General features: G+C 33.0%; 2 protein-coding genes and 1 long non-coding RNA gene across 3 annotated transcripts; 1 reads left to right on the top strand and 2 right to left on the bottom strand.

Annotated features, from left to right (window-relative positions):
* The first annotated feature begins 12,149 nt into the window (after positions 1 to 12,149).
* Positions 12,150 to 13,741, top strand: LOC108453109 (cytochrome c). Its single transcript, XM_017751037.2, has 3 exons — positions 12,150 to 12,456; positions 12,624 to 12,757; positions 13,349 to 13,741. Exons 1-3 carry the CDS (start codon positions 12,345 to 12,347, stop codon positions 13,442 to 13,444), a joined length of 342 nt encoding a protein of 113 aa, XP_017606526.1. The 5' UTR covers positions 12,150 to 12,344; the 3' UTR covers positions 13,445 to 13,741.
* Positions 13,742 to 14,332: 591 nt separating this feature from the next.
* LOC108453108 (uncharacterized) lies at positions 14,333 to 27,799 on the bottom strand. The gene is made up of 13 exons (XM_017751035.2): positions 27,488 to 27,799; positions 25,465 to 25,546; positions 25,309 to 25,379; positions 23,700 to 23,814; positions 23,489 to 23,568; positions 22,721 to 22,805; positions 22,550 to 22,630; positions 18,178 to 18,272; positions 18,031 to 18,081; positions 15,860 to 15,940; positions 15,342 to 15,414; positions 15,179 to 15,256; positions 14,333 to 14,761 (listed from the first exon to the last, which is right to left on the bottom strand). Exons 1-13 carry the CDS (start codon positions 27,595 to 27,597, stop codon positions 14,693 to 14,695), a joined length of 1,071 nt encoding a protein of 356 aa, XP_017606524.1. The 5' UTR covers positions 27,598 to 27,799; the 3' UTR covers positions 14,333 to 14,692.
* LOC128292825 (uncharacterized) lies at positions 25,761 to 27,475 on the bottom strand. The gene is made up of 2 exons (XR_008282762.1): positions 27,221 to 27,475; positions 25,761 to 25,977 (listed from the first exon to the last, which is right to left on the bottom strand). It is a non-coding gene; the product is annotated as an uncharacterized LOC128292825 (long non-coding RNA).
* Positions 27,800 to 27,924: the final 125 nt, after the last annotated feature.

Genomic DNA, 27,924 nt, shown 5'->3' on the forward strand with positions numbered 1-27,924 from the left:
GATATGTGATATCAAGTCAACACATAAGTATATGTTAGAGAACAATTTATTGGATTGACCCACCATAAGAATGCTTATTGGATTATTATGTAATAGTCACGATATTTCTTACAATGATAATTGTAAGTATAATCCTTAGACTTGATATCATCATTGTTCTAACATCATGAGTCTTATGCTTTGACACAGTCAAACGTCTTTTGCAAATGGTTGTATTTAAAAGATTGATGTTGGGTGTGCCACAATCTGTTTAGTAGGATGTGAATTATCAAGATAGGATTTATCCTTCTTACATAATAAGAGCGATATCTTAAGCCTCTCTATCGTGTGAGACTAGAAATGCATGACTATACTCAAATGAGTTTATTTGAGATATCACATCCATTTGTTTATCTTAGTCTACTCGGGAAATCAATAAACAAGAGATTGAGTTATACAAGTGTGATTGCTTCATGACTTATGTTTAATCTAGATATCAAAGGCAAAGGGATACATATTACATGATGACATTATCACAAAAAGATATGTTAAACCATGACTTCTTGTAACTTGAGTAGTAGTGATGCATTGTTAGATAACGCTCACTATTTGTAACATTAGAAATATTTTAATATTATTGCCAACGTTGCAGGATCTTACAAGGTCACATTCTATAGTTAAAACGATTAGAATATGTAAAAGGATAAGGTTATATTTAACTTGATGCTCGAGCTATATTAATTATAGAATTGTTCTCATAATTAATTTAGTTCGATAATGTTAAATGTTAGACACAATGTGTGTGCAAGGTTGATACATATACATAAAGGATCTGATTAAAATAAATATGAAATGAGTTTCATATTGCAACACCCAAAACCCGACCTAGAAGTTTTGACCGGATCTCGGAGGTTATATTGATCACCAAAGTGATCTTAAGAGAAATTTTACAAAATGAATTGTTAAAATCTCATTTCGAACGCAGTTTGCTTGTTTTGAACTAAACCGTATGACATTTTAGAATTCAAAACAGTATATTTAAGTTACGCTAAAAACATTTGGAATATAACTTCGCAGTTCTAAAATTCAGTCCAAAATAAAATTTATACTACAGTTCAAATAAAACGTTAACAATCCAAAACAGTTTAAAAACTTAAGATCTGAAGAAAAACTTTACTAACTTAATTCAAACTTATCCGTTTGAGACCTCCGGTTGTCGAGTCCAGCTTCGAAACACAGAATTACCTTAAAGGAAAAAAACTAGGAGAATGAGCCACAAGAGCTCAGTGTGAGTTTGGAAGCAAAGGCAATCAACCAAAAGACAGAGTAACTCAACGATTAGTCCAAAAAAGTATATGCTCACGAATCACATGCAAAAGCTAATAACGGTAAACCAGTATAAGATATATCCAAGCTTACCATAACACATATCATTTATACCCATTTTTACATTAATCAAATTATCAACACTCCAATGCTCACATAGACAAACATATATCCAGATGTGTAATGAATGCAACAAGTTAAAAACAATCCTACCCCACCAACCGAACGCCATTTCGACCACCCTGCACACCACTTGTAGGCTATGATAAGCCTATCCACCTTGCACACCACATAGGACCATGATAGGCCCATCTACCCTACACACCATGTAGTAGGTCTCAGCCACTCAAATTGAATATGCAGCTGAGCTGACATATTATAATATAGTACGGTAACCCGCAGTACGGAAATAATACAGTTAAATTGCCAAATCAGTCTTCCTTCTCTTCACAACTAAAATCTCAAAAATTTATGCAAATGAATGTCTGCACATAATTTGCAGACAAACATACAAAAATATATTTTCACATATTTGGTCGATCAATTTCAGAAACGGTTATACCCGTATTCAATTACTAGGTATCATCTTAATTTCAACTAACACAACACCATAATACCTTAACAACCCCTTAAAATAATTCTATAATTATGAATAAACACACGAGTCTGAGCCAAAACAGAGTCCCAATCACCTTTACTAAGGCCTAATCGAGAGTTAGTACACACAGAAACATAAAACGAGTCAAAATCTGACACAAAACGGAAATCTGTGAAACAGGATGGTCTACGCGCCCGTGTGGAAGGGACACATGCCAGTGTGACCAAGTTACATAGTCGTGTAAGCAGCCAATGTAACTCACTCTCCAAAAATGCTAAAATTAAGTACAGAGTAGACACGGCCGTGTGGAAATCTCACATGCCTATGTGGCTAAGGGACACAACCGTGTGACCAAGGTAAACGCCCGTGTGAAAATAAAAAAAATATCCCCAAACAATAGACACACTGTCGCGTGGTACGAAAAATTGTCTAAAACCCTAATTTCCCAATTGCATATAGCCGTGTGGTCACGAAACCACACCAAATCAGGCTGCAAATCGTGCCTTTGTTGTCGAAACGATCCCCAACCCTTGGTAACTCAGAAATAAAACATAATATACCGAATTTCATGCAATTAACAGCAATACAACACTTTAATTACTCAATTAACGAGACACACAAGAAATTATTGAATTCCATAACAATTCGATACAGAGTTAAACAGTTTCAGAACACACACCTTAGAACGCGATAACAAGCATCGAGAATCACTCGATTTTCTCCACCAAATTGTTTAAAAACCTCAATTATACGTACAAACTAAACTATAAGAATTCAATCCAACAACGTAAATGAAATATAAGTAATTCTTCCTTTAATTCCAAAGACTAAACTTACCAATTCTGAAACCAATCAAATGGAACACACAAGGACAATTAGCCAACAATGTCAATGCTAAAACCCAGAATTCGTTTGAAGAACAAAAGTATAGCGGTAATTAAATCACCAACAACAAAATAGAGAAAGGGAGAAGAACTAAAAAGAATAGAAAGAACGTGGAAAATGAAAGGAAACAAAAAAAGAGGAAAGAGAACATGCAAAAGAATTATAGAAACAACTTCTATAACACCCCTCACTTGTACCCGACGCCGGGATAGGGTTCGAGGCATTACCAGGACTTGCATTTCGAAACGTACCAAATTGGGTCACCAAGTTTTACTCAAAATTTAAATTTTTCATCCATGAACAACTCGTCCCTTTTATAGGCCTTCGAGGCCTATAACATACCTAGAGACAGTGCGGGAAAAATTCGAGTACGTTTGATAAACCTTGGGCTCCTTAGGAATTTTTTTTTCCTTATCATAAAGTGTCACACGCCTGTGTAGGTAGGCCGTGTGGACTCACACGCCAGTGTGACTTGGGGCACGCCCATGCCCTTCAACCGTGGGCAACATTGACTTATCAACACGGCCATGGCACACACCCGTGCTACCTGCCCGTGGACGACACTGTCTTTTTAACATGGCCATGGTGCACGCTCGTGTGGCTTACCCGTGTACAACTTTGAGCTAAAATATTAAGTGTAGGGGACACACGACCATAGCACACGCCCATGGGAGGGAACCGTGTGTCACACACAGCCTAGACACACGCCCGTGTGTATAACCATGTAGACTCTAATAGGCTATTTTCCAAGCATTTAGTCACCCCTTTCTACTACTTGTGCTTAGTGGTTACCAAATTCAAAGTAAAACACAATTACACACTTGTAAATAATCTTGATTAAACTAGATGTATGGAAACCTCATATCATTGGTTTCATACATGATAGGTTATTTCCCATTTAGTGTCTATGGGTTCCCATGTCACTTTAATTCATCCGAAATTGGCTCATTCATGTGACTCATTGCCAATTGGTAACGACCCATCACTTGTAAATAAAACCATGCATAAATTCGTAAGTTATAGCCTACTTCAATTAAGCCAATTTTTGTGGCCATATACAAAGAAATAAACATATTTTTACATGCCTTCACTTGGCAAATCAAATGACACATATAACAAAATACTCAAAAATACTATACATGCCATTGAACAAAACAAACAAAGCCTTTATACCAAAGCTTGTCTAGTTGATAATGTGTTGACTCTCCAATTGTCTTCTAATCCTTTCGAGTCCTCGAGCTCAGTGAGACAGGAAAAAAGAGAGGGGTAAGCATTTACATGCTTAGTAAGCTCAAATAACCGGAAAGTAAACTTACTGAGTAATTAGCATACATCCATATTTAAATCATGGCATCATCAATTATGAAACGATTCCCTATCACATGCACTCAATCAATGAGTTAGTTACATAACAAAGCATCATGTAATTTATGTAGATGAGCTCATCATTCATCATTTTATTAACATACATCATATTAATCCCGTTGAGTTTCTAGGAAATCTAGATGGAATACCCATTATCCGTTAATTCTTACGAATGATCATTTCACATATATGCACTCCCACAAACCTCACATCTCATGGCAGGATTACCAGTCCAGGCTAAATCCCCCATATCATGAACTCATAAGGTGATGTCGGGATTACCAGTCCAGGCTAAATCTCTTATAACGACAAACACCCTTAATGAGCTCAGATCTAAATTACCAGTCCAGGCTAAATTCAGACCCTAATCGGATTACTCGTCCGGGTTTAAATCCATAATGCACACATATTCTTCGGGAGGCTTGATCATTCAAGGAACACCCGTCCGGACTAGATCCTTTTCATACTTGAGATCACGGATTACCTGTCCGAGCTAAATCCTTACTGCAACACATGCAGGATCTCTTTACACATATCAATGAGGGTTTATCCATCGAATTCCCTTTGTCAACTTCATCTAAGACATTTTTCACATGTTACCACCAAATATGCATTTCTATGATATTTCATGCTAATAATAAATGCAATCATCATGTATTCATAAATAATTCAATTATGCATATTAGGGGTTTACTTTAAGTTATCCGAACTTACCTGGTATTCTTTTCAGAATTGTGTTTCGGTTATTCCAAAACCTTGCGTTTACCTCGATCGACCTTCGGAATTTGTTCCTCGGGGTCTATAACAACAAAATTTAACTCATTAATACACTACATTATACATTTCAAGTTTAATATCTACCTCCGGTCCAAATGACCATTTTGCCCCTAACCTTTCATATTTTTATGATTTAGTCCCTAGGCTCGTATAATGAAACACATGCACTTTCTATCTTACCCAAGCCTAGCCGAACACTTTTCCTTCTTATGGTAGCCACATTTTCCATTATTTTCTCATTTCTACCACACATTTACATCTTTTGCAAAATAGTCCCTATAAGGGTTTTTCATAAAAATCAACTAGGAAAAGATGTTCATTACATATTCATCTTTCATATTCCTCCATAATACATCAAAATACAAGCAACTTATGCGTGGGTAAATTTTTAAACATGAACCCTAGGATGAAATATGGGTAGAAATGGAGAGAGTAAGCTACCAGGATTTCAAAAATACAAAGAGCATGAAAAACGGGGCTTGGAAGCACTTACTATTGAGCTTAGAAAGCTTTAAAGCCCTAGCTATGGAAACCCTTGAAGTTTCGGCTGGAAAAGGAAGAGAATGGGCTGATTTTGGTTTATTTTTCCCATTTTATTTCATTAAAATACCAAATGACCAAAATGCCCTTAAGCCCTTTCTTTAAAATTCCATCCATGCAAAGTCCATTTTTGTCTAAAAACTTTGAATTTGGGCAAATTGCTCTCCAAGACGTTCTAATTCATAAACCAAATCAATTTCATACAAATTGCTTCTAGAATTCAAGTTTTGCAATTTATTCAATTTAGTCCTTAATTTCCAATTGAATACCTTACTCAAAGAATTTCTTCATGAAACTTTAACACATGTATATACTCATACTCTAGGCCTCATAATAATCATAAAGTAAATATTTTGATGTCGGATTTGTGGTCCTGAAACCACCATTCCGACTAGGCCCTATTTCAAGATGTTACAACTTTCTTTTTCCAAAAATAAAATGAAATAAATAACATAAATAAATAAATGTATATAAAAACTTAAAAACAAAACTCAAACAAAATTAATTCCTCAAACACACATGAGGATTTGAACATAAAACCCAAAGGTAAACTAACACACATCCAACCACCAAACCAACAGACTCATTCTGATATTAAAACGCGAAACTCAACCCAATTGCTCAACCTACTCACTGACCTTAAACACAAACCTCAAAACTTCTAACCCCAAATTTTTGGGTGTTACACATATAATTTTAATTGGGTATATCTTTGTCATAATTATTAAAAAGAGTTTTTAACAAATTTCAACCAAAAGATATATTTAAGGGTGGAAAATAAATTGATATCCTTTTCTAAAAGGATATCAAGTTTTATTCTAATCCCTTAAGTCACTCTCGGTAATTTGTCTAATGAATAAGAATTTTTGCTTCTTTGAAAAGCTCAAAGAGGTTTTCCAATCATTTCACTGAATGGATACCTTAAAGACCAGAACTGAATATTGTGGCTATGGTTCATTTTTCTGCCTCAAACATCGATTACTAGAATCAGATTTTTCCCTATTCAGATTATGAAGGTAAAATTTCAAACCTTTCTTTCAACTCAGATTCATTCCTCGTACATAAATCCATAGGTTGTGATTATAAGAATTATTTTTTCGTTGCGTTATGGCGTGTACCAATATTCCTACAGATACCTCTCCATAATTTACACGAGCCATTGTTGGTATCTCAATTGTGTAGGATTGTGTGGAGATTTTTAAGGCATAACCACTCCTTGTTGTTATTGATTGGGAATCGTGTCCTTCTTTGATAGAGACTACCATGCCATTTATAAGTTAGTTGTCTATTTGATACCTCCTCAGTTGTTATTGTTAACCTTGACGGGGATTTACTAAAGCTACTTCTTATGATACTTGTCCTTCTTCTGTCAGAATATATTGTAAAATGTTTGATATGTTAGAGAGTTAAGGCAAAACATCAAGTTCCATCTAGTTTACTTCAACCTATTTCTATTCTTGAGTGGAAATGGGAATGAGTAATGATGGGCTTTGTGTTAGGGTTGTCTGTTGCGCCAAAGAAAAGAAATGCCATTTGTGTTGTTTACCGTTTGACAAAGTCAACTCATTTTCTAACTGTGAGGATCAATTGGTCACTTCAAAAATTGGCTGAGGTATACATTCAGAAGATAGTCAGGTTGCATGGTGTTTCGGTGTCAATCATATTAGATAGAGATCTTCGCTTCAGGTTGAGATTTTGGAAGCAACGGTAAGAATCTTTAAGTATAATGTTGCATTTCAGGTTGGGATATACAATGTACGTGAAGTTTAGGGTACAAAGATTGAAACAAAAGCTTGACTGACTTCATTGGTTGTGGATGCAAAAGATGAAAGGTTAAGTGAGCTAAGATTTATACCAATAAAGATGTTGAGAATGCTAGTACCTATGCGTGTAGAGTGACAATTGAGTTGGTGTTGCTAGTAGTGATAATGGAAATAAGATTTCTAACTATATCGATGCCAACCAAACTAAATTCAATGAACACATTTAAAAAAAAAAGTAAAAAAAAAGCATATTAATCTATCAAACTCAAATACTTAACAAATACTTACATTAAAAGTATTGTTGTTCAAGATTCCATTTAGAGAATAATAATATTCAAGTCTTAAGGAAAATTAGAGGGAAAACCAATTGAGATATAATAAAATAAAGTTAATATTTGATAAGTCAAAAGTAGAGTTTATCAAATATAATTAAAATAATAAAAATATGTTTTGCTTTTGTTTAAATAATAAAATCGGATGATCCAATTCAAATCCGAACATGAAAGTATTCGAAAATATGAAGTAGAGCGATGGGTCCCATGTGAAGTGGTTGTGTGTCAAAGTGAAAAATGAGGCCTGGGTTTACTTTGGGTCAACCAGGTTTGGATCTTTCGTTGGATTGGGGTTGCCCTGTCTTGTCCTTTGACAATTTTTACTTGTTAGTCCTCTCCTTCGTCACTTCGACTTCAAAACTAGGCCCCTCTCCTTCATATACTTTCACTTTTAGCTTTGTTCCCTACCAATTTGATGTGTCAAGTCATTTGATCCTAAATACCAACAAAAACTTTTTTTTAAAAATGGTGAAATCATTATTTATAAATATCATTCAATCCTCGGAAAAACAAAAATGAATTTGGGATCTAACCATCTTGACCCACAAATATAGGTATAGTTTGTGGAGTATTTCTTGAAGACGGAATCTGCTTAGACTTCTTGGACACCAAATCCAATCTTCAAAAATTTATTCTTTAACTTATATTTTAATCTAAATATATATTAAATATTTCTTTTATCAAAATTAAAATATTCACCGTCAATAATCGTGACTAATCTCTTCGTTATGAGTGCTCTTTAAAGAAGTAAACGATATAACATAAAACGTGCTCTATCACATAAATAGAGATTAAACCCCTAATCACATGATTAAAAAACGAGGTGAACAACCATCATCTTGGTTTAAATTATTTTATTAATTTAGTGATTAATTTATTTTTCAATAATAAATCATCAATTTACAAAATAATTTTGTTCATAACAAATGTTGTAGAAAATAATATATTAGTGAATATTGTATTTTATTTGATGAGAATATGTTAAGATATTATTTTTAAGAATACCTTTTTAAGTATATATTTAAGAATATGATATTTCTAAAAAACAATATTTTATAATAAATAATTTGTAATATTACTATTTACTATAACTTTCTTAAACATTTAATCAACTCTATTAATACATATTAAACGTTGTCCTTAAATCACATTCCTATCATACATTTCATTGAAATGTCCCATTAAGCATATTTTGGATTTTAATATTTTTCAAAAATTAAGTAGGATTTAGCTATAAATGGATGAGTACTTAGGAGGTTGATGTACTATAAAATCAAAAGTAATTTAGCTATAATAGAACATGCCTATTTCTTTTGAGGACTAAACTGTACAAAAACCTATATAAGTAGAAATTTTTCAAAATTTTGTGCATGGACTGAGTTGAATCAGATCAAGATATAATATTTTTAAGCATTTTATTTTTAAATTCGGTGTAATTTAACTAAATATTTTGTCAAAATCCAACTCAAATTTAAATAAAATAATTCAAGTTTTATTTGAGTAGTAAAATTAAATTCAGTAAAAGTATTTTATTGGGTTGAGACATTGACTTAATCCTAAGGAAACCTCCTAAGAATTATTCCATTATCTTAGGAGACATGTGTTGATTATCAGGTGGAGTACTTTTGCAGACCAATAAAAAATTGTTGCCGGGGACTCGATTGTGTTTTTTGTGCTGAAAGTGACCATGTTTGTGAGATAAAGATTAGGACTGTAGTTATAAAATTTAAATTTTAACTTGTAAATTTGATTTTATTTATTATATGCTTTTATATGAAATTAAATCTCAATTAATTAAATTATTTGGCAAATATCCGAATTCATCATATATATATATATATGCAAGTATAAAAATATTTTTTAAAAATTTAAAATGATTTCTTTCCTCAACATTTGGAGCAAGGTAGTTTATAATTTATTGGATGCTGAGAGAAAATAAATTATTACTTCTCTGATTATGTTTAACACATTCTACCAAGTATTTTTAGTTTTATAGTGGTTTCTGTTAGAGCTCGAGAATTTCAAACCAATTATGAAGATAAATATTTGGATTCTGTGTACAACACATGTTATGTTAGTACTGTTGCAACTCAACCTTTTGCTATTATGAACCTAGCATGATTACTTGAAAAGCAGTGCACAAAGGGCTCCTACTACATAAATATGCTCCAAGGTTGCCATGTTCTGCCACCCACATCCTCTACCCAATGCACCCAAAACCAAAATATTCAACTATTTATGCAAAGACTTACGAGATTTTCTTGGAAGCTTACTCTTGTCTTTTTTGGAGAGTTTGATATGACTCAAGTTTGGATTTAGTTAGAGCAATAATGCATAAATAAAAGGTACATATAGAGATATTTCGATATTTTTTTTATTTAAAAAAAAAAAAAAGCAGAAGTCATAGTTGCATAGTTCAGTTCTTGGCTTTCATTTCTCCCACTAATTTTGTTTTCCTTCTACTAAAGAGGTGATAATCGTAGAAAAAGAAAGGAGTAAAAATGATAAAGGTGAAGCAGTAGGGTAGAAAGCTGAAAGCAGTGCTTGTAAGCCGTTCAAAAGGACTGCACTGCAAGACACATGATTCACAACTTCTTTAACAATGGGCCTTCTGATTTGTGAATTGGGTAATGCTGATATGCTGTTACACGTCCTAAAATAGTTTCTAATGTGTTTGGGCTCTACATGAATCACTAACAATATTTTTTAAAGAGATCAAACATAAAATTTAAAACTTTATTCTTTGTTTTATTTTAATTTTTAATTTACAAAAATACAAGAATAAATGAATAAAGTATATCAAGTAATAACACTAAATGACATGATATTATTTGAATATAATATAAATAGTAGATCATGATTCATGACAAAAGAATATTAAGTAATTTTTAAATTGAAATAATAGATAAAAAGTTTTTTTGTTTATTTTCAAAATTAAATTATTTATACATTATCTTATTTATAAATTTATTTTAATTAAATTGAAGGGTGTAGATTTGAACACACTTAAATGCATAATATCTTCCACTTTAAGGATTAGGGTTATAGATAATTTAAATTTTGTATTAAAAAAAAAACTTAGGGTAAACAATTTAAACAATCACTAAACTTCAATTAAAATTACGTTTGGTTCCTCATCCTTTAAAAGTTACATAATAAATTGATAATCACTAACATTTTTGGGTTGTTACATTTTTGTTATTTGTTTGTTAATTTCCATTATCCCATTGACGAAATTATGATATAATACGTTAACTCAAATGGTTAATAATTAATTTGACTCAACTAGAGTTAAAATATCGGTTTAATTCTTTTAGAATTAACTCTAAAAATTTGAAAATGAATACTACAAATATTAAAATTCATATATTTCTAAAATTATTTTTACAAATTATAATTATATTAATTTTTAAAAATTATAAAATTCTAAAAGAAAAATTGACGGTATTACACTCTATAACAAGCCAAAGCTTTCTCCCAACACTAGCTATTGACCCTCTTTAAATGATCTTGATTTTATTTAAGACATCAAGGTGAGATCTTGTCTGAGACAACGAACTTGTTGTCATCAATTTATCTATTATCTTAAGAGTAAATTTATCTCAGAGGTTAAAGCAAGAAATTTTAAAAATTTTCAAAAGTATCTAATTTTTTTCCTAAAAATATAATGTATTTTATAGTATTATTTTAAAAATTATAAAAATATTAAAATAAAAACAAATCTTCATAAATCTTCATAATGAAACTTAGATAAATGGACATTTTAATTTATCTCAATTTAGACATCTATTTGTCTAAGGTTTTTATGCACATGAAATAAAAATATATCATATTTTATATAATTTCAAAAAAAAATTATTTTATTTTATTCAGTATTTATTATGGACATAAAAAAAGAAGAAGTTTTTAATATTATTTTTAGAAATTCTAAAAGTTAATATAAAATCTTTTGTACTTTTAAAACACATGGGGCCATTTTATTGGTTGTTAATACAAAATTTTAACATTATAACTTGGTTAATTGTTACTAACTTTTAATTACCAATTAAATCCAAAAAGATTTTATGTATTAATTAAATACAATTTACCAAGTTGAAGGGTTTAAATATAAGTTAACCCTATAGTAAACCTCTTTGAGAAAAAAATGAAAAAATACTAACAATAATTCCTCTTCAGAATTTTACGATTTTTTTAAAGCTATTCGCATAATTATAATTTCAAATTTTATTTTTATAATTTTAAAAATAAATTAGGAAATTTTTAAAATTTTAGATTTTTATAGAATTATTGTTAAAAATTATAAGTATTAAAATAATATTTTAATTATAGTTAATGAGGTAATCAATTATTAATCATTTAAGTTAACCACCATTTTATTAAGGGTAGCAAAAGTTAATGAAAGAATGATCAAAATATAATAACCCAATAACATTAGTAACTGTTACTTAACTTTTAGAAGTTAAGTGACAAAAACATAATTTTAATCAAAATTTAGTGACTGATTATGCAGTTTTACCCAAAAATATTATATAGAATATTAAAATTTGTACCAAAGAATATAAAATATTTAAAAAAATTGAGAGAAATGGGCGTAATAGCAAATCTAATACGTGAGGCATAAGCAAGCCACGCTTCTCGATTCCCTCAATCTCTGGAATATTCACTGAAACCTCTCAAAAGTTCTCCTTTGCTTCTTATTCTCTTTTGTCTTCTCTCTCACATCTTCTTTCGTTCAAATAAAAAGAAAAACACAAGTTGAACAACCCTAAGCTAGCAAACATGGCGTCGTTCGAGCAAGCCCCGCCTGGTAATGCAAAAGCCGGGGAGAAGATTTTCAAGATCAAGTGTGCCCAGTGCCACACCGTTGACAAAGGTGCCGGTCATAAGCAAGGTACCCCTCTTTTCTTTCACAATTCTCATACATTTAAATACCTTTTGCTTGACTTGAAGCATTTCAATTGTTTTTGAAATCCTAAGTATCGAGCTTTTGAGTTGATTCAACATCATATTATAATTAATGGGTGCCATTGCTATCAATATTGGGATTTGGTTTGTCAGGACCCAACCTTAATGGTCTGTTTGGGAGGCAGTCGGGTACAACTCCAGGGTACTCATATTCCGCTGCTAACAAGAACATGGCTGTGATTTGGGAGGAAAAAACTTTGTATGATTATCTGCTCAACCCTAAGAAGGTACTTTCTTTACTCATTCTTTAAAACCCCTTTTTTTTCCTTTGTTTCTTTCCATAATTATATATCTCAATTTCCTCAAGAATAGATGCGTGCTGCCCACTTTTGTATATAGGTAAATAAATATGCATGCATTGCTGATATTCTTTGCTTATCAAGTATGTGCTTGTCACTCTTTGCTCTTTGATCTTTGTGGCGTGTAAATGCCAATTCCATTTTTTGGCTATACCTGTCTATCATATGGGATTTGATTTTGGTTCGTATGAGCCTTGTGCTTTCCTGGTATGGAATATAGAATCTCTGGGAAAACTGGACTTCTCCCATTATTTGTGGGTGGATGGGGGATTTGAGTGAAATATTTGCATAGTTTGAATTGATTGTGTTGTTGCTGAGGACGTGTGCTGTTGTGGACTGTCTTTCATTGTCATTGATGGTGTTACTTATCAACAAGTCCATCGTTTCCTTTATGAATTGATATAGAAGTTTATTCAAAGCTGTTCTGTTTGTTTAGTGATTTCAGGTTTGGGTGCTGTGTTGTTGAATTACTTCTTCATTTTTACTGGAATTGAAAATATTTGGTTGATTTATGTGCAGTACATTCCTGGAACGAAAATGGTATTCCCCGGATTGAAGAAACCACAAGATCGAGCTGACCTCATTGCATATTTGAAGGAGTCTACGGCATCCTAATTGGGCTGGAAACAGTAATAATTTCAGTTTTACGTATTCCATTCCATTTTGCAGTCATTGGAGATTGTTTCTCTGTTTCAAAGCAACAGGATATAATAAAAGAATAAAATTAGACCTTGTTGGTGTAGGTCAGCCATGCTTGTTAATTTGCACAATGAGCATTCATATCCGTAACTATTCTTTCTTTGACTAGAGGTTGCCATTGCTGGCTATTGTAAGGCTTATTCAATTAGATAGTCGCTGTATTTGATGAATTTCTGGTATATTACAAGCATGAGAAGGATAATTGTTTGTTCAGGCTGTTATTGCAGGCTTTTAATTTTGTGTTTGGTTGGCTGGAATGTTGGAATAAAAACAGGGATATGGGGGGCTGGTACGTGTTGTATGTATGGGTTATCCTGCCTGATTTAAGGAGTTCGTTGCCTTTTGAATTGCTTTTCAAGTAAGACTTACAAAATAATATAATTAGAGAAATAAGTGTTTGGGGAGTGTTCTTTTCTTTTGGGGTTTGATCTAATTTCACTTTCGCATCTGGTTAAATTACCACATTTCTTATATGTCCCAAATATTTGAGAAAAAAATGAGAGGAACGGCACTTTTTGGGGGTGAGAGGAGTGTGGAAGCGATAGTTTTGGATTTTTCATTTGGTATATTTATGAATAAATTCATATTTATAGTATAACTCTCTCAATGGTGTCAGGCAATTACCAACAGCGTAGGATTGCATTTTGGACCATTCGTTTCAAAACCATATCCAAAACATGGAATAGAATAGTTGGGAATCCAAATCTCTGTTGTGCTTCTTTAGCTGAATTCCCTCTTGGGATGATGTTAATACTAGAAGAAATTTGTAAAAACATGATAAGAATATAGGTAGAAAAGCTGAAGTTACTGAATAAATAACTCATTTTGCCCAATGTGTCACTGAGAATCCCCAACCGAACATCGTGAGTCATTTATACCACATAAAATAAGGGGAAGGAAATGGAATACTCAATTCTCCGCAACAAGATTACACATAGAATATTTTATATATAACAGAAATCTCACTTGATTAGGTGTTTTTGGTTATCACATAATATTAATACCCATTATTATCAAAACATGATAAACTCCACTTTTTCCTTTTCCGCTACTCTAGCTTTAAAATAGGCCCATGCAATGCAAGTAAATGCACGAGTTTAAAGCTAGCCAAGACCATAGAACGAAGTTTGTCAGCAGCTAATAACGTTCATCATTGCGACTGTTTCATGATTTTGTTTGTGCCGGTGATTGGCCTTGGGCTTGTGCTGGCTTCGGCCGAGCAAGTCCTGGGATCTGCGGAACAACATATACACATAACTGAGCTATAAGTAAGTAATGATAATCAAAATCAACTACTGTATTATTAGAGAAATAAAAAGAACAAAACTGTCAATCTTGAATACAGCCCCAAAGATATGTCATCAGTATTTGACAGCTGAACGTATCAAACAACAAATAACAATGTATAGGTTGTCAGTATTCAATTTTATATTAGGAGAGACTGAAATATATGGAAGTCATCTTCATAGAAAAACAAAGAATCTGAAATTCCACGTTACTTTTTCTTTTTGAACTAATCAAAGAATTTGCGAATCATGATGTTAATACTTTGCTGTCCAAATCAATTAATAAGTTTAAATAATTAAACGACTGTGGAGTACAATTAGGGAACCTTCTCCCAAACAATTTATTCGGAAACAAGATACAAACCTCAACTCCATGAGGCCCAATGCGGTTACGAGATATAAAATTGATTATCAAGGTAGCAAATTCATCGGGTACATCCTCCTACAAATTTAACATTTAGAAGTTTCAATTAAAGATAAATAAATATGCCAAAAAGAACATCCGAGGAAATATAATTGATGTGAACCTGTATAGCATGCCCTGTATGTCTAACAACCACCATTTGAAACTTGCCTTGCATTTGACCTATTGTGAGCGCTCTGTTACCCAAAAATAATGCAAAAAAGTTAACAAATTATTAACCAAGAGTAAAGAATATGCTATATCCTTAAGAATCTATCATTTGTTACGTTTGCACCACATGCCAAAGAATTAGAAAAACTTCTATTGAACATCTTTCAAGAATAATATCAGACAACTATGAGTCAAGGGTAAGTAATGTCCAACTTAATTTTTAACTTATGGTATATTTGGAGGACCAAACCTTGAAATCCATGTCCATTGATGTGACTTGGACATAAATGTATCATGAAAAATGAAGAATTGGACCAACATAAACTATTGTACCTCAAATATCGAAAATGATATAATAGTAAAAATCACTAAAGGTACTTGTCTATCTATGGTGACAAAAACCCTGAAGCAGAAAAAACGAAAGGTATCTAAAATTAAATAGACGGAGTAATAAAAATCCAATGAGGCTACCTGTCCAGTCTATCAGTGCCAGCTAAAAGTAAGAGCTTTGGAACAGGAGAAGATAGAAATTTTTCTGAAAGGCCTTCATACCTGCAAGACAGCTGGAGAAGTTAAAAATGAAAACTAGAAACAGCATGAGCTCTCTGTCTTCAGATGAAAGAATTTAGCATCCTTTCACTATTCTGTAATAATCCTGATGAACCTTGAGAAGCTTTCAGTTTCATACAACTGATCCAGCCAACTTAACATTACAAGTACAATAAGATCACTGTACATTGCAGTCAGGATTTTCTCTCCCTTTCCTTTCCCTCTTTTTTCCCTTTCCTCACCTTTTAGAAAGATGGAACACTACACATTGGAACTTTCTAGACATGATACTAATAATTAATATATATGCTCTACTTTAATATGCTGCTACGTTAGCTATACGTGTATAAATATATTTATAAACACGTACACTCCCGTACACTCCCACCTATTTTGAGAGCACAATGTTGCCCCTAAATATTTTTTTTTAAAAAAAAAAAAATTGAAAGGAGCTTTATAGTAAAGTTCAGACATTACCAGAGCAAAAACCAGAAAAACAAAATGCACAGAAAAAATTACCAAGGACCTCTTAACTTGCATTGACATAGTTATCCAACACACCTTAACGAAGATTCATCTGTGCAGTTGGTAGCGTATGATGTTAACTTTCTTTCCGCGACAAATTCAAAAAGGGTGTCCTTACGTAAGTGATTAAGGGAGGCTTTTTCACATTAATGTCCAGGCAGGGAGCCAATTATATTACTATCCATGGTTTTTTTTCTATATTCTTATGAGTTCATATTCTTGTAACATTGAAGCACAACAGAAAAACCTGTAAAAACCCTATTTACAAGTTACAAGAAGTCTTTGGCCTTCAATTTCAACAGCAGGAATTCCCAAACCACAATTCACTATATTGGTCTTTGGAGCCACTGCCAACGTATTTACACTCCATCATTAAAGTGGAAAAAGATCTCAACTAAATCAACTCCAACCTACCCAGTACCCTAATTAGCAGAAAAAGCTGGGATCTGAGTTTATATGAATCCAAGCCTAGACAGTACTATCTCACTGCAGCATAAAAATGGCAAATTTTGATTCAAATCCCATATGCCCAGCTTACCCATCAGACCTTTGACAAAAGAAATTACTGAGGCATAACACAAAAGATGAAAACAAATATAAAACCTCAAATGATCAAAAAAGTACAAAACATGAAATGAACCACACAAGAAGAACCTAGACACAACCCACCCAACCGTGAACTGTTTTCTTGACAAGCAAAAGTATTACCAATGGTAGTCAGCCAAATTTAAAATTAGTCACATTATAGAACAGAACAAGAAATGGTCCAGAACTAAGTTGTTGTGAGCAAGTTATCATGGGAAAAGGTTTAGATTTTGACAGATCAAGGTTAGAATTAAGTAAAATAATAGGATAGAGACTTTTTAACTGACATTCCCATTGTGTAAGCTTCCAAAATGTCCTCAGACTAAGCCATATTAGAAAAAGAATAAAGAAAAAAAAGACCAAACTTCAACTCTTCACCACTGGAAAACAAACAGGACATTAATTACATGAACATGAAAAGAATCGGTTTTCAGGCACACAATATGTGGTGGCAACCCATAAGAAGTCCAGAATATTCGTATGATAAACAAGACAGTTTATGCTCTACGACAACCCCAGAGCAAAAGAAAGGAAAAATCTACAAGCTATTTGCATGCTTTAACCACAAGCATGATTTTGACTCACCTGAAGCAGCTTCAACAAAATATATACATACGTAAACTGAAAACTCCTAAAATCATGGGTTAATATAAATATCGAACAAAAAACCTGGCAAAATCACATTCTTGGATGCAGTATTCAGACTCATCAACCACAAAAGTTGTACCCAAGCAGGCACATGAAGCACCAATTTGTAGCTATGGCATTTAGTTTGCTTTGTAAAAATGATGGAATGTTTGTTAATCTAGTGTTAGGCATTTTAACCATCAGATTAACGAGTTCTGTATCCTCACCCCTTCCCATCCTTCCGACCTAGGAAAGCCTTAATGAGAACTGATGTTTCAGTTCAAATATCCACAATAAGGATTAGACCTCATCAGTATTACACAACCTAAATAAATGAACAACAAAACTTTACTCACCAGCCTCTCCAGTATTGTTCAGTTTCTTCCAACCGTGCTCTGTAGACATAACTGCGGGAAAAGGATAAAATTATTTCTGTTGGACTTGGAAACGTACACAATAACAGTATATGGTTAGTAGTAATTTAATATGATAGAAATGCTTACCAATTCTTTGAATCATCGTACTTTAAAGTGGTAGGAATGGATACACGAGCAGAGTCAATATTTCTTAAAGAACCTCCTCTAACACTCCATTCAATCTGCACATGTTAATTTGCTGTTACAACAATAATCTCACCAAGCTTGCTCAATGAAAATACAACTCAACTAAGTTTATGCTCAATTAACTAGTAGGGCATTTTCTATGTATCCTCAATACCAGGCTTCTGAAGTAAAAAATAGTTTGGTCTAAAGGGTTTCCCTTTTTCTGGTAAAGTTAAGTAACTTCACTCCTTTATTTGTGCCCAGTGTCCCAGTCTACTATAAGAATCAGAAATTTCTCCTGTGGCAGATCCAGAAATACGACTTGCGGGGCTGTTTCTCCTAGCACTCAAAACTAACAGTGGTTAAAACTTAAACCTTTTTGAGAGCTGAAGCCTATATTTCTCGTTGCTTAATTCTATTCATTTTCATATTTTCCTCTCATATAATTGTGCAGTAGTTCAGCAAGCTAGCAGTTGTTATCTGCTGAGTCACCTTTATAAGCACAAGCAGACCATTACTCAAGTCAGCCCCTTGAGACATGATTCCAATAATTTCTCAAACACTGTTCACTAATTGCTCAACTTTCTTGTACAGTTATATTATATCCAAAGCATACTATTGGAGTTGAGAAGTTTTGGAGCAGTCTAGTGCAACAACATTATTGTAAATCACTCAAGTGGACAGTCTCCAAAGTGATATTGCATTTGTAATAAATAAATAGGTCAAATTCTACTACTAGTACTCGTACTATGTGTAAGTTGTGGATTTAGTCCCTGTACTTCAATTTGGTCATTTTTAATCCCTGTATTTAATGAACTTTGAAACTTCAGTCCTAACTCTTGCCTCCAATGGCAGCTGATTAAGTTAAATTCTGTCATTTCCAAAATCTTATACAGCAAACATTAGTGCACGCATAATGTCATGCAAACTTGCTATTTTCACATAACACTCACAAAAGGGCATGTTATTTTAGTTAATGGATTTTAATTAATGGATTTAATGGCTACCAGTTGAGTCAAGACAACTTTTAAAAATAAAAAAGTATAGAGACTAAAATAATCAAATTGGAAAACAAAGATTAAATTAAAGTACAGGACTAATAGTTTGACTCAGAACTGAATTTTCAAAATTCAAAAAGTATAGGGACTAAAATGACCAAATTAAAGTATAAGGACTAAGTACGCAACTTACACATAAAACAAGGACTAATAGTAGAATTTGACGTTAATAAATACAGATAAATATTCCTAATCAAAGTCCTTTAATCTTTTATGAGTCAATATATAGCTTGTAGATTCCCAAAAAAATCTTAATACCGTATGTGATTGGAGATGGTGGAACCATTCTAGGACCCTTACAGTAGTCCACATTCATGATTTTATGCAAGAATTGTATTAAGAAGTTCTAAATGTGTAATTAAAGAATCACTTTTAATTAGTCAATTATGAACTTCAACACTGTTATTTCAAGTAAACACAAGAAATACAATCAAATTTCTACAAAAGCAATCAAGAAGCTATGTAACTCTTCCACTAATAATTAATATTTTCATAAAAGCAAGGCTAAAACTTTAAATATGTAAAATTGTTATTCTGATTTGAATTGTCTACAGAGATTGCACATATAAACTGGCTGGAAGTAGCTATTATATCAATTAAAATATTTGGAGTTTTCATTTTCTTATATCCAAAATCAGAATTTTAGATATAAAGAATAAATACCACAAACAGAATTTTAATTAAGACAGCCAAATAGCAACTACCCTTAGATTCGAACCATGTATAGTTTTATCTTAGTTCCAAGTATCAAGAGACTACCTTTGAACCAGATCACATAATAACAGACAGAAGAAAAGGGCACAAGTTTGAAAGGAGGTTCAGTGCAATGTATGATTATGATACAGAAAATATTAAGGGAAAATATCAAGCTTATGAGGCTAAAATTCCTAGATGTTCCTTCTAACAGATGCTAATTAAAGAGAGAATGATAAATTGGCCTGGTACACTTGGCAGGCAGGGTGGGAAAGAGCCGCAAGCCCAGGCAATACTGTTGCAAGCCTTAGATAGGGATCTAGTCAGGGGACTATTTTGCTTGGGTTTTCTATGAGAACCTATGGTGAGAGAATTGTAAAAAGAAAGAGTGGAGCTCTTCAAAGGGAGCTACTAACCTTGGAGCTCAAAGGGAGAAAGAGATGTCTATCTCAAAGTCTGTATAATTTTTTACTTGCTCTTTCATTCCATGTTGCTGTTTAAATAACACGGCTAGGCTGACTAATTTAGGTAGTACATGATAATAAGGATTCTAATCCCCTTATTATAGGACTTGACTAAAAGACATAAATAAGACTAGAATATTCTATAGAATAATTAACTGATATTATTTTGCCTTAATTTGTGAGATCTTGATTGCATCCTTGAATCTTGCCTAGATTCCATTGATTGTTTCTATCATAAAGCTCGCCCTCAAGCTTGAATTGCATGTAGAGAGACTTAAGGCTCAAGGGCGGTGACAGCACCATTCACATCCTCATTCTACCCCATATCTGCCTTTTCCAACCAAAAGAGGCATTTACATTTGTAGCCACTACTGTATGTCTCATCGCAATTATAGCACAATCCCTCGGCCCTGCTTCCTATCATTTCAGCCCAGTTCAAGCGTTGGTGATGGTTGGTGCTTATGCTTGCTCTCCTACTGCTATTTTGCAGTGTTCCTTTCTGGATTCTTGCAATATTCTGAGTCTATCTTGAAGTTGCCTTGCTGTAAATGTGGAGTGTCCCTTCAATAGACTGAAGCTTTCTTTCAAATGCTCTAGCAAGGCTCTCAGCTACACACCAAATCTATAGGGTGATGAATTCCACATCAAGGTGAATAAATTCAAACAGTTGTGCTATGAAAATATCCATGCGGGCCAGCATGCAGAGTGGTAGTTAGTGCAAGCAAACTCTAAAATCTGCTCATGTATTCTTCTATCATCCCTGTCTGCCAAAGTGTGATGAGTTCTCCAAGGCGATTGTTTCATGTTGGTGGTCTAAAACAAAGATGGCACAATTCCTTGAAATGTTCCCAAGATAAATCTTGGTTTTCCCAGGATAAATTAGAAAAACTGAAGTTAGGCATCTCTAGTCATGCAGAATGAAGCAAGTTCAACCTTATCTTCTGCAGTTGTCCACTAGCTGCAAAAAAACTGATCACATTTGTTTAGCCATCCTAGCAGGTCTTTCTTTCCACTATACGAAGAGAAACCACACTTTGCGTATCAAGGAACAAATTTGTAGTCTGGTCATCCCTCTAATGTAGATACTAGCCATGCAGGTGGTGGCACGTTGCTGTTGTTTTCTGGCTCATGCCTTTGGCCTGTTAGCCTTTCTTGATTTTGGGGCAAATTATCAATTCGAGAGGTCAAGGCAACAAATGATACCTGATGCTTGGCACTAGTTCCTCAAACATGTGCTTCATCAGCTCCATTATTTGGTTCATCTTAGTTGCTTGAATCTCCCATGAATCCTAGCTTTGATGCCAAGTTATTGCAAGCCTTAGATAGGAATCTAGTCAAAAGATGATTTTGCTTCGATTTCTATGACAACCTATGGTTAGAGAATTGTTAAAAGAAAGAGGGGAGCTCTTCAAAGGGGGCTACGAACCTTGGAGCTCAAAGAGAGATAGCTGCCTATCTAAAAGTTGAATAACTTTCTGCCTGCTCTTTCATTCCATTTTGTTGTTTAAATAACAAGGCTAGGCTAACTAATTTAGGTAATACATGATCATAATCATAATAATAAGGATGATAGGGATTCTAATCCATTTATTCTAGGATTTGACTAAAAGACATGAATAACACTAGAATATCTTATAGAATAATTAACTAATATATTTTATATTGCTGCATTAATTTGTGAGATCTTGATTGCACCCTTGATTCTTGCCTTGATTCTTCCCATCTGTAACGGATACTCAACCAGGTCATAGCCTCCCATCATAGTTCCAGCATCGAATTCAGGAATCTAACTGCTCAGTACTTTCAATTGCTTGTCAGACCCTTGTCTGTCTTGATGGATCCTTACTTGGTTCCTTGTTCATTCTTACCAACAAAACTATAACTTCAAGAACTACAATACTTATCATTAAATAGTAGTTTATAGTTAAATTTAATGTGCTCATAGCTACCTTACAAACATATATCCACTTGACTTTAATTATTAAGGTTAATGCCCTAGAAAATACACCAATTAAAATACATAAGCTTGAAAAACAGTGCATTTAATCACATCAAGGAGAAATAATTTACACACAAATTTAAAAAATAGCATTCATAAGATAAGAAAATGCCTTTTACCGCTTTCTCAATACTTGAAAAATGCTGCATCCTGCCAGAGAGGATTTTCTGCATGTGAACTAATGATGCCATCGCTGTTCCCTGAAGTGAATATGATTGGTTTCAATACATAGCTTTGCTAGCAATCAAACAATTAAAAGATAATTTCAAGCAGCTTTTCAAGGGACCAACCTCTACAACATCCACAACCACCAAACCAGCTAAACTACGCAATGTTTTCTTTGCAGCAATGTGTACAGCAACTGAGCCTCCCATGCTGCATAGCAAGGACATAAGGTGACCAATGAGAAATTGAATCACTCAGCATGTCTCTTTTCCATTTCATTCTTTACAAGCAACATATGAAAGTGACACACAGCCCACTTTTCTATTTTGACAATGTGAACAGAATCACCAAAAGACCAATACCATTTTATGGAAATATGCCATTTGAGAAGAGAGTGCATCACCAACATAATTACTCTTTGCTCAAAGTACAAAAGTTATACCAGCAACTTAGATTATTCAGTTTTCCAAATTGATTGACAAAAAGTAATGTTTTCCAAGAAAAAAATCTGAAACTTCTTCATTCTTTGAATCCCATGACTCCAAATTTTAAGGTTGTCAAAAGAGAAAACAAATTTTTATAAGTGCTAATAATGCATATAATTGCAGAAGGAAAGAAATTGCGTATGCATGTATTACATTCACATAGAACCACTATTGCAGCCATCATCAGGGTCATAAACATGCACATATGTAGATTGTGCGTGTACAAGCATAAAAGAGAGGGATGAAGAAAAAAAGCCCAGTCAACTTGCACTTTGGCAAGTTTCCTTGACTAGTGCACTTGGTCACTGAGCACTTTTCTTAGTACCTGCTTCTCCTCTAGAAAAAGAATTTCATACAGTTATATACAAAAAGCTTTAGATCAAAACTAAAACAACAGAAGAGCAAAACCTGTGGCCAACAAGCACAATTGCAGGTGGAGAATCTCCATACAAAGCCTTCAAAACAGCAAAAACATCATTGCACATAGTCTGCATGAATAAGATACCCTTTAGTTCGATTATTGCAACAGTAGAATGTCAAAATTCATGACCAAACCATTAAAACAATAGTCTGCAGGGAAAAAACCATTTATTTCTATTCACCATGCATAATTGTGTACCTCAATAGATAGATCAAGATCATTTTCTGTGGATGACTTTCCATGCCCTCTAAGGTCCATGGCAACCACTCTAGCTTTCTCTTTAATTTTACTAGCTGACAGAGCAAATGAGAGCCTACCATAGCAAGTTAGACAACTCGCATTTATCAGAAATTCACTCACAGAAAAAGCATAAATCAAATATTGATATCTTAAACCTACATAAATAGAAAGTATTTTTAGATTGAATTTCAAGGGAGAGAACCACTAAAGGAAAAGTATACTCTGGACTAGTTAATGATTTATGATAAGAAGCAGAATTCAATGAAGCATAAAGATAATTCAAACTATCTTCTGTGAAGTTAGTCTCTAACATGAATTAACTATAATATCTGCTAGGGTATTTCCTCAAAGCAGTATTGCATTTATATTTCTTCAGGAAAATGGCAGAAGAGTGTGGTGAAAGTTAAACTAACTTCCACACGAAGACAATGTGAACTAGCATGGAATTGGTGAACTCTTTAACATATTTAAAAGTTAATTAGTTAGAAATGTACCCTAGGAAAAATAAAAGGATCTTTAATAGTAAAAATGAAAACCAATATGGAATCTTGACCAAACATCTAAAGAAAGGGGGGAGGGCTGCTATTCTATGTAATTTCCAGGCCAAAATAACATTATGACTGAGATTTCATATAATCTATGCAGTTTATTTATCATTTATTCCTCAATTTCCCAATGGAAAACAAATAGCAGTAGCTACACAAACTGAAAGAACGAAGAGGGTTGCTTAGGAATCTGATTCATTGAGACAAATTTGTTGTCCTTTCAACACAAGGAAATGGAATGCCAAAAATGAAATTAGAAACCAAATTTATCATTCAAAGTAATAGTTTGGTGATATTATAGCACAAAACATAATACAGAATATTCATCTTATTTACAAGATTTAGGGTTTATTTTGTGAATTCAAATGTAAGTATTTGAGTTCATGAACAAGATTTAGAGTTTTATTAGTTCTCTTATTCTTCTTTAGTAAAGTTTGGTCACTTGACATTAGGAATTCTTGAAAAGGATCTTTTTTTTTTTTTGGGGGGTACAAGTAGTACTAAGATTCTGACGGAAGATCTCTACAAAAAACCAGTGTTCATTGTGTCCAATTTGATTTATATTTTTTTTGGGCATGTCCTGTACATATCCCAACTCGCCAACAGCCAGTCCATGTCGAACACTGGTGCAACACTAGAATGAGGGGGTTTCCAGTGTCAGTGCTTCATAGATAATGATTTTCTTTTCCAACACTTGATTTCAACTTTTTTCGAAGTAAGAAGCATATAGCAAAAGCAACAATACTGGCCAAAGCACATAACAAAGGAAAATTCATTTTTATATTGAAAGAAATCAAAAACCATTTATACTTTAACTAAGAGAAATGTAATATGGTACCTCTACTTTAATTTCATATGTTAATCACTCTAGTTGTTAACTCTTTAGAAAAATGTCTAATATGGTACCTCTACTTTAATTTCATATGTCTAATCCAAACACATCTTTCTACAACTTTCAAGATCAAACTTCATGAATTGGAAACAAGTAACAAATGAAAATATATCATCAAGATCAAACATACCCAGAGTAGCCACCTCCATGTAGACAAAAAACAACTGGTCCTTCTGTTCCTGCCATATATAAATGAAAGACCTAAAATGATAAAGCATATTAGAAGTAAATAGGTATTGAAAATGGAAAATTTTTCCATGGAACTGCCAAAACAAATAACACTAACATCATTTGAGTCTGGTATGCAGACATCTTCCTCTCGATCAAAAAAGCCGGACCAATCTAAAGGTGAGTATTTCTCAGAACTCCTACAAAAATGATTATTAAAAAAATATAAAGCATAAAAATAACATAGAAAACATAAATTCAAACAAAAAGTTCAGAACAAAATCTAGCAAAAATAGTCCGTCTCTCCCAACTCAAATTAAGAAGAGAATATGAGTGCCATCTAGAAGACCACAGAGAAAGGATAATGATTAAGGGAATATTGAATGTCAATGTTCTGGTTCTTACTTATATAAATGTGTTATCTACTTTGTTCAGGACAGTCTCACATATAAAATTCAGATGAGAAGCATTCGGAAGAGGAATCAGAGGGTAGGGGAACACATAGAAGGGAAGATCTCTTGCTTTGAATCTGCTTTTTCTAGAACTTGACACACCCAATTGGAGAAGCACTCCTCGTTCCATCCAAAATTTCAATAAAATGAGAAAGAATGGCATTCAGTAAGATTTCCGACTAAAGAAACCGAACTCATTAGCAATAAATACCATGTAGCAGTAATCAAAAGCACAACTAGATGTTGGAGAAAGGTAGATGCAAAGTAAATCCATCAATATATAACTTAACCCCAAACATGTCTATCATGAATAAATGAATGAAAATGTTTTTTTCTTCACCTAAGAAAAAACAGGTAGGAAAAAGTTAACAAAGACATAACCGAACAAGAAATGGCATGCATCAAAAATGAGCGCATCCATTACGTTGTTGAACAAAGAGATCATCAACAATGTCTCCCCCCTCCTCTCATTCTTGGCCTTTCAAAGGCAATTATGTGCTTTTTTTATATCACAATATAATTAACGATTTGGAAACATGATGACAAATAGCACAACATTGCATGAAAAAAAAAGATTTTATAGTATGTTAACGCAAAGTTATTACACCTATGTTGCTCAGAGTCGATGTAAGTGTCGCATACAAATACATGTGTGTGCTCAGCTTTCAAAGTTTTCTAAGTGCTTGGAGGGTCATAACCCCATATGCATTTATGGATATGCATCAGATGCGAGTGTCAAACATGGATACTTCAAGAGAAATGCAAAGTTAATATGGACTTGCATGCAAATAATTCACTAATGTGATTTGTAAATTGCGCTTAGGACTACATTTTAAAAGTGAAGTTTGGGTATGACTACCTATTAAGTGTAGGGCTTCAAAATAAAGTGCTTACCTAGTTTTGGACAAATATTTGTAAATACTAACTCCTTATAATTTTGTTCAAGTAAATGAAAAATAATCACTTGATTTCCTACTTTTCATAATTTATCATAACTATCTCATTAACGTTTTTAAAATGCCATAACTTTCCATTTGATAGAATTTTACACTATGTTTGGTAACAAGAAACTTTTTTTTTATACAATAGTAACGAGAAACTGAAAGTTCTAATTTAGGCTACATTTGAAATATAAATGCAAAAGTGAGATGCATATATTATGTTCAATTTAGTTGAGATTCAATATAAATATATAATTGTAAGGTATGAAGACATGAATTTTTCAAATTCAAAAAATATCTATAGTATTCCAAATTCACCGATAAATAGATATAGATATAGATATAGATATAGATATAAATCCATGAATTTAAAAATAATCATGACTGTTATTACATGTACATGCGTTCTATTACATAATTTAGACCTTTTCTAAAAAACAAAGTAAGATCCAAAGTTTAAAATCTAAATTCTCAAACCAACCTTAAAAAGTGACAGAAAGATCCGTGCTTTTCTTTATTATTATCATTATTATATTTTCCTGTACATATTCAGGTTTCCTTCAAAAATTAGAACCTAAAAAAAATTATGAAATAATAGATAAACATAAAGTAAAATTAAGCAAGAAAATGATCGGGAGAAAAAGATGAAAAACAAGGTTTCTCAAAACGAATGAAATGCGAAAGCAAGAGAGAGTAAAAAGAACCAACATAAGAAAGAAATCCGAAAGGAGGGAAATCGAAAACTCACTTAGTTGGACGGCGATCGGGAAGCGAGGCAAAGGCAGAAACAACCGGCTTGTTACTCTCTTTACGATGCTGCTCTTCTTCAGGGACTGAACCCAATTTCGATGAATCCATTTTTGGTTATGATTTCTCTCACCAAATTTCAAACTTCTTTTTAAATTTTATAGGTAAGTAACAATTTCCAATTGCAATATGGCGATGAACTGTCCAGAGCTCGTTAAAAGTAGAAAGAAGAAAAACTACGCAAAGCCCAAACAAAAGTTAGAAAACAAACGTCAGGCATTCGGTCCAACTTTCCAAGTGTTACATTTCCTGTTATACTTCTATTTAAGGGATAAATGATCAATCCGTCTACGTATTTATGGTTGATTTTTAATTTGGTACAATAACTATTATCTTGTCCATTTCTTAAACTAGCCATAATTGAATCACTAAATTAAA

The sequence above is a fragment of the Gossypium arboreum genome, chromosome 5 (assembly GCF_025698485.1).
Source record: "Gossypium arboreum isolate Shixiya-1 chromosome 5, ASM2569848v2, whole genome shotgun sequence".
Lineage (NCBI taxonomy): Eukaryota > Viridiplantae > Streptophyta > Magnoliopsida > Malvales > Malvaceae > Gossypium > Gossypium arboreum.

Coding starts and splice junctions, on each gene's coding strand:
- LOC108453108 (XM_017751035.2), bottom strand. CDS start 27,597: ATGGATTCATCGAAATTGGGTTCAGTCCCTGAAGAAGAGCAGCATCGT. Junction 22,806..23,488: donor ATTGTGCTTGTTGGCCACAG/GTTTTGCTCTTC, acceptor CTTGCTATGCAG/CATGGGAGGCTCAGTTGCTG. Junction 15,415..15,859: donor GGCACTGATAGACTGGACAG/GTAGCCTCATTG, acceptor TTTGGGTAACAG/AGCGCTCACAATAGGTCAAA.
- LOC108453109 (XM_017751037.2), top strand. CDS start 12,345: ATGGCGTCGTTCGAGCAAGCCCCGCCTGGTAATGCAAAAGCCGGGGAG. Junction 12,457..12,623: donor AGGTGCCGGTCATAAGCAAG/GTACCCCTCTTT, acceptor TTGGTTTGTCAG/GACCCAACCTTAATGGTCTG. Junction 12,758..13,348: donor ATCTGCTCAACCCTAAGAAG/GTACTTTCTTTA, acceptor ATTTATGTGCAG/TACATTCCTGGAACGAAAAT.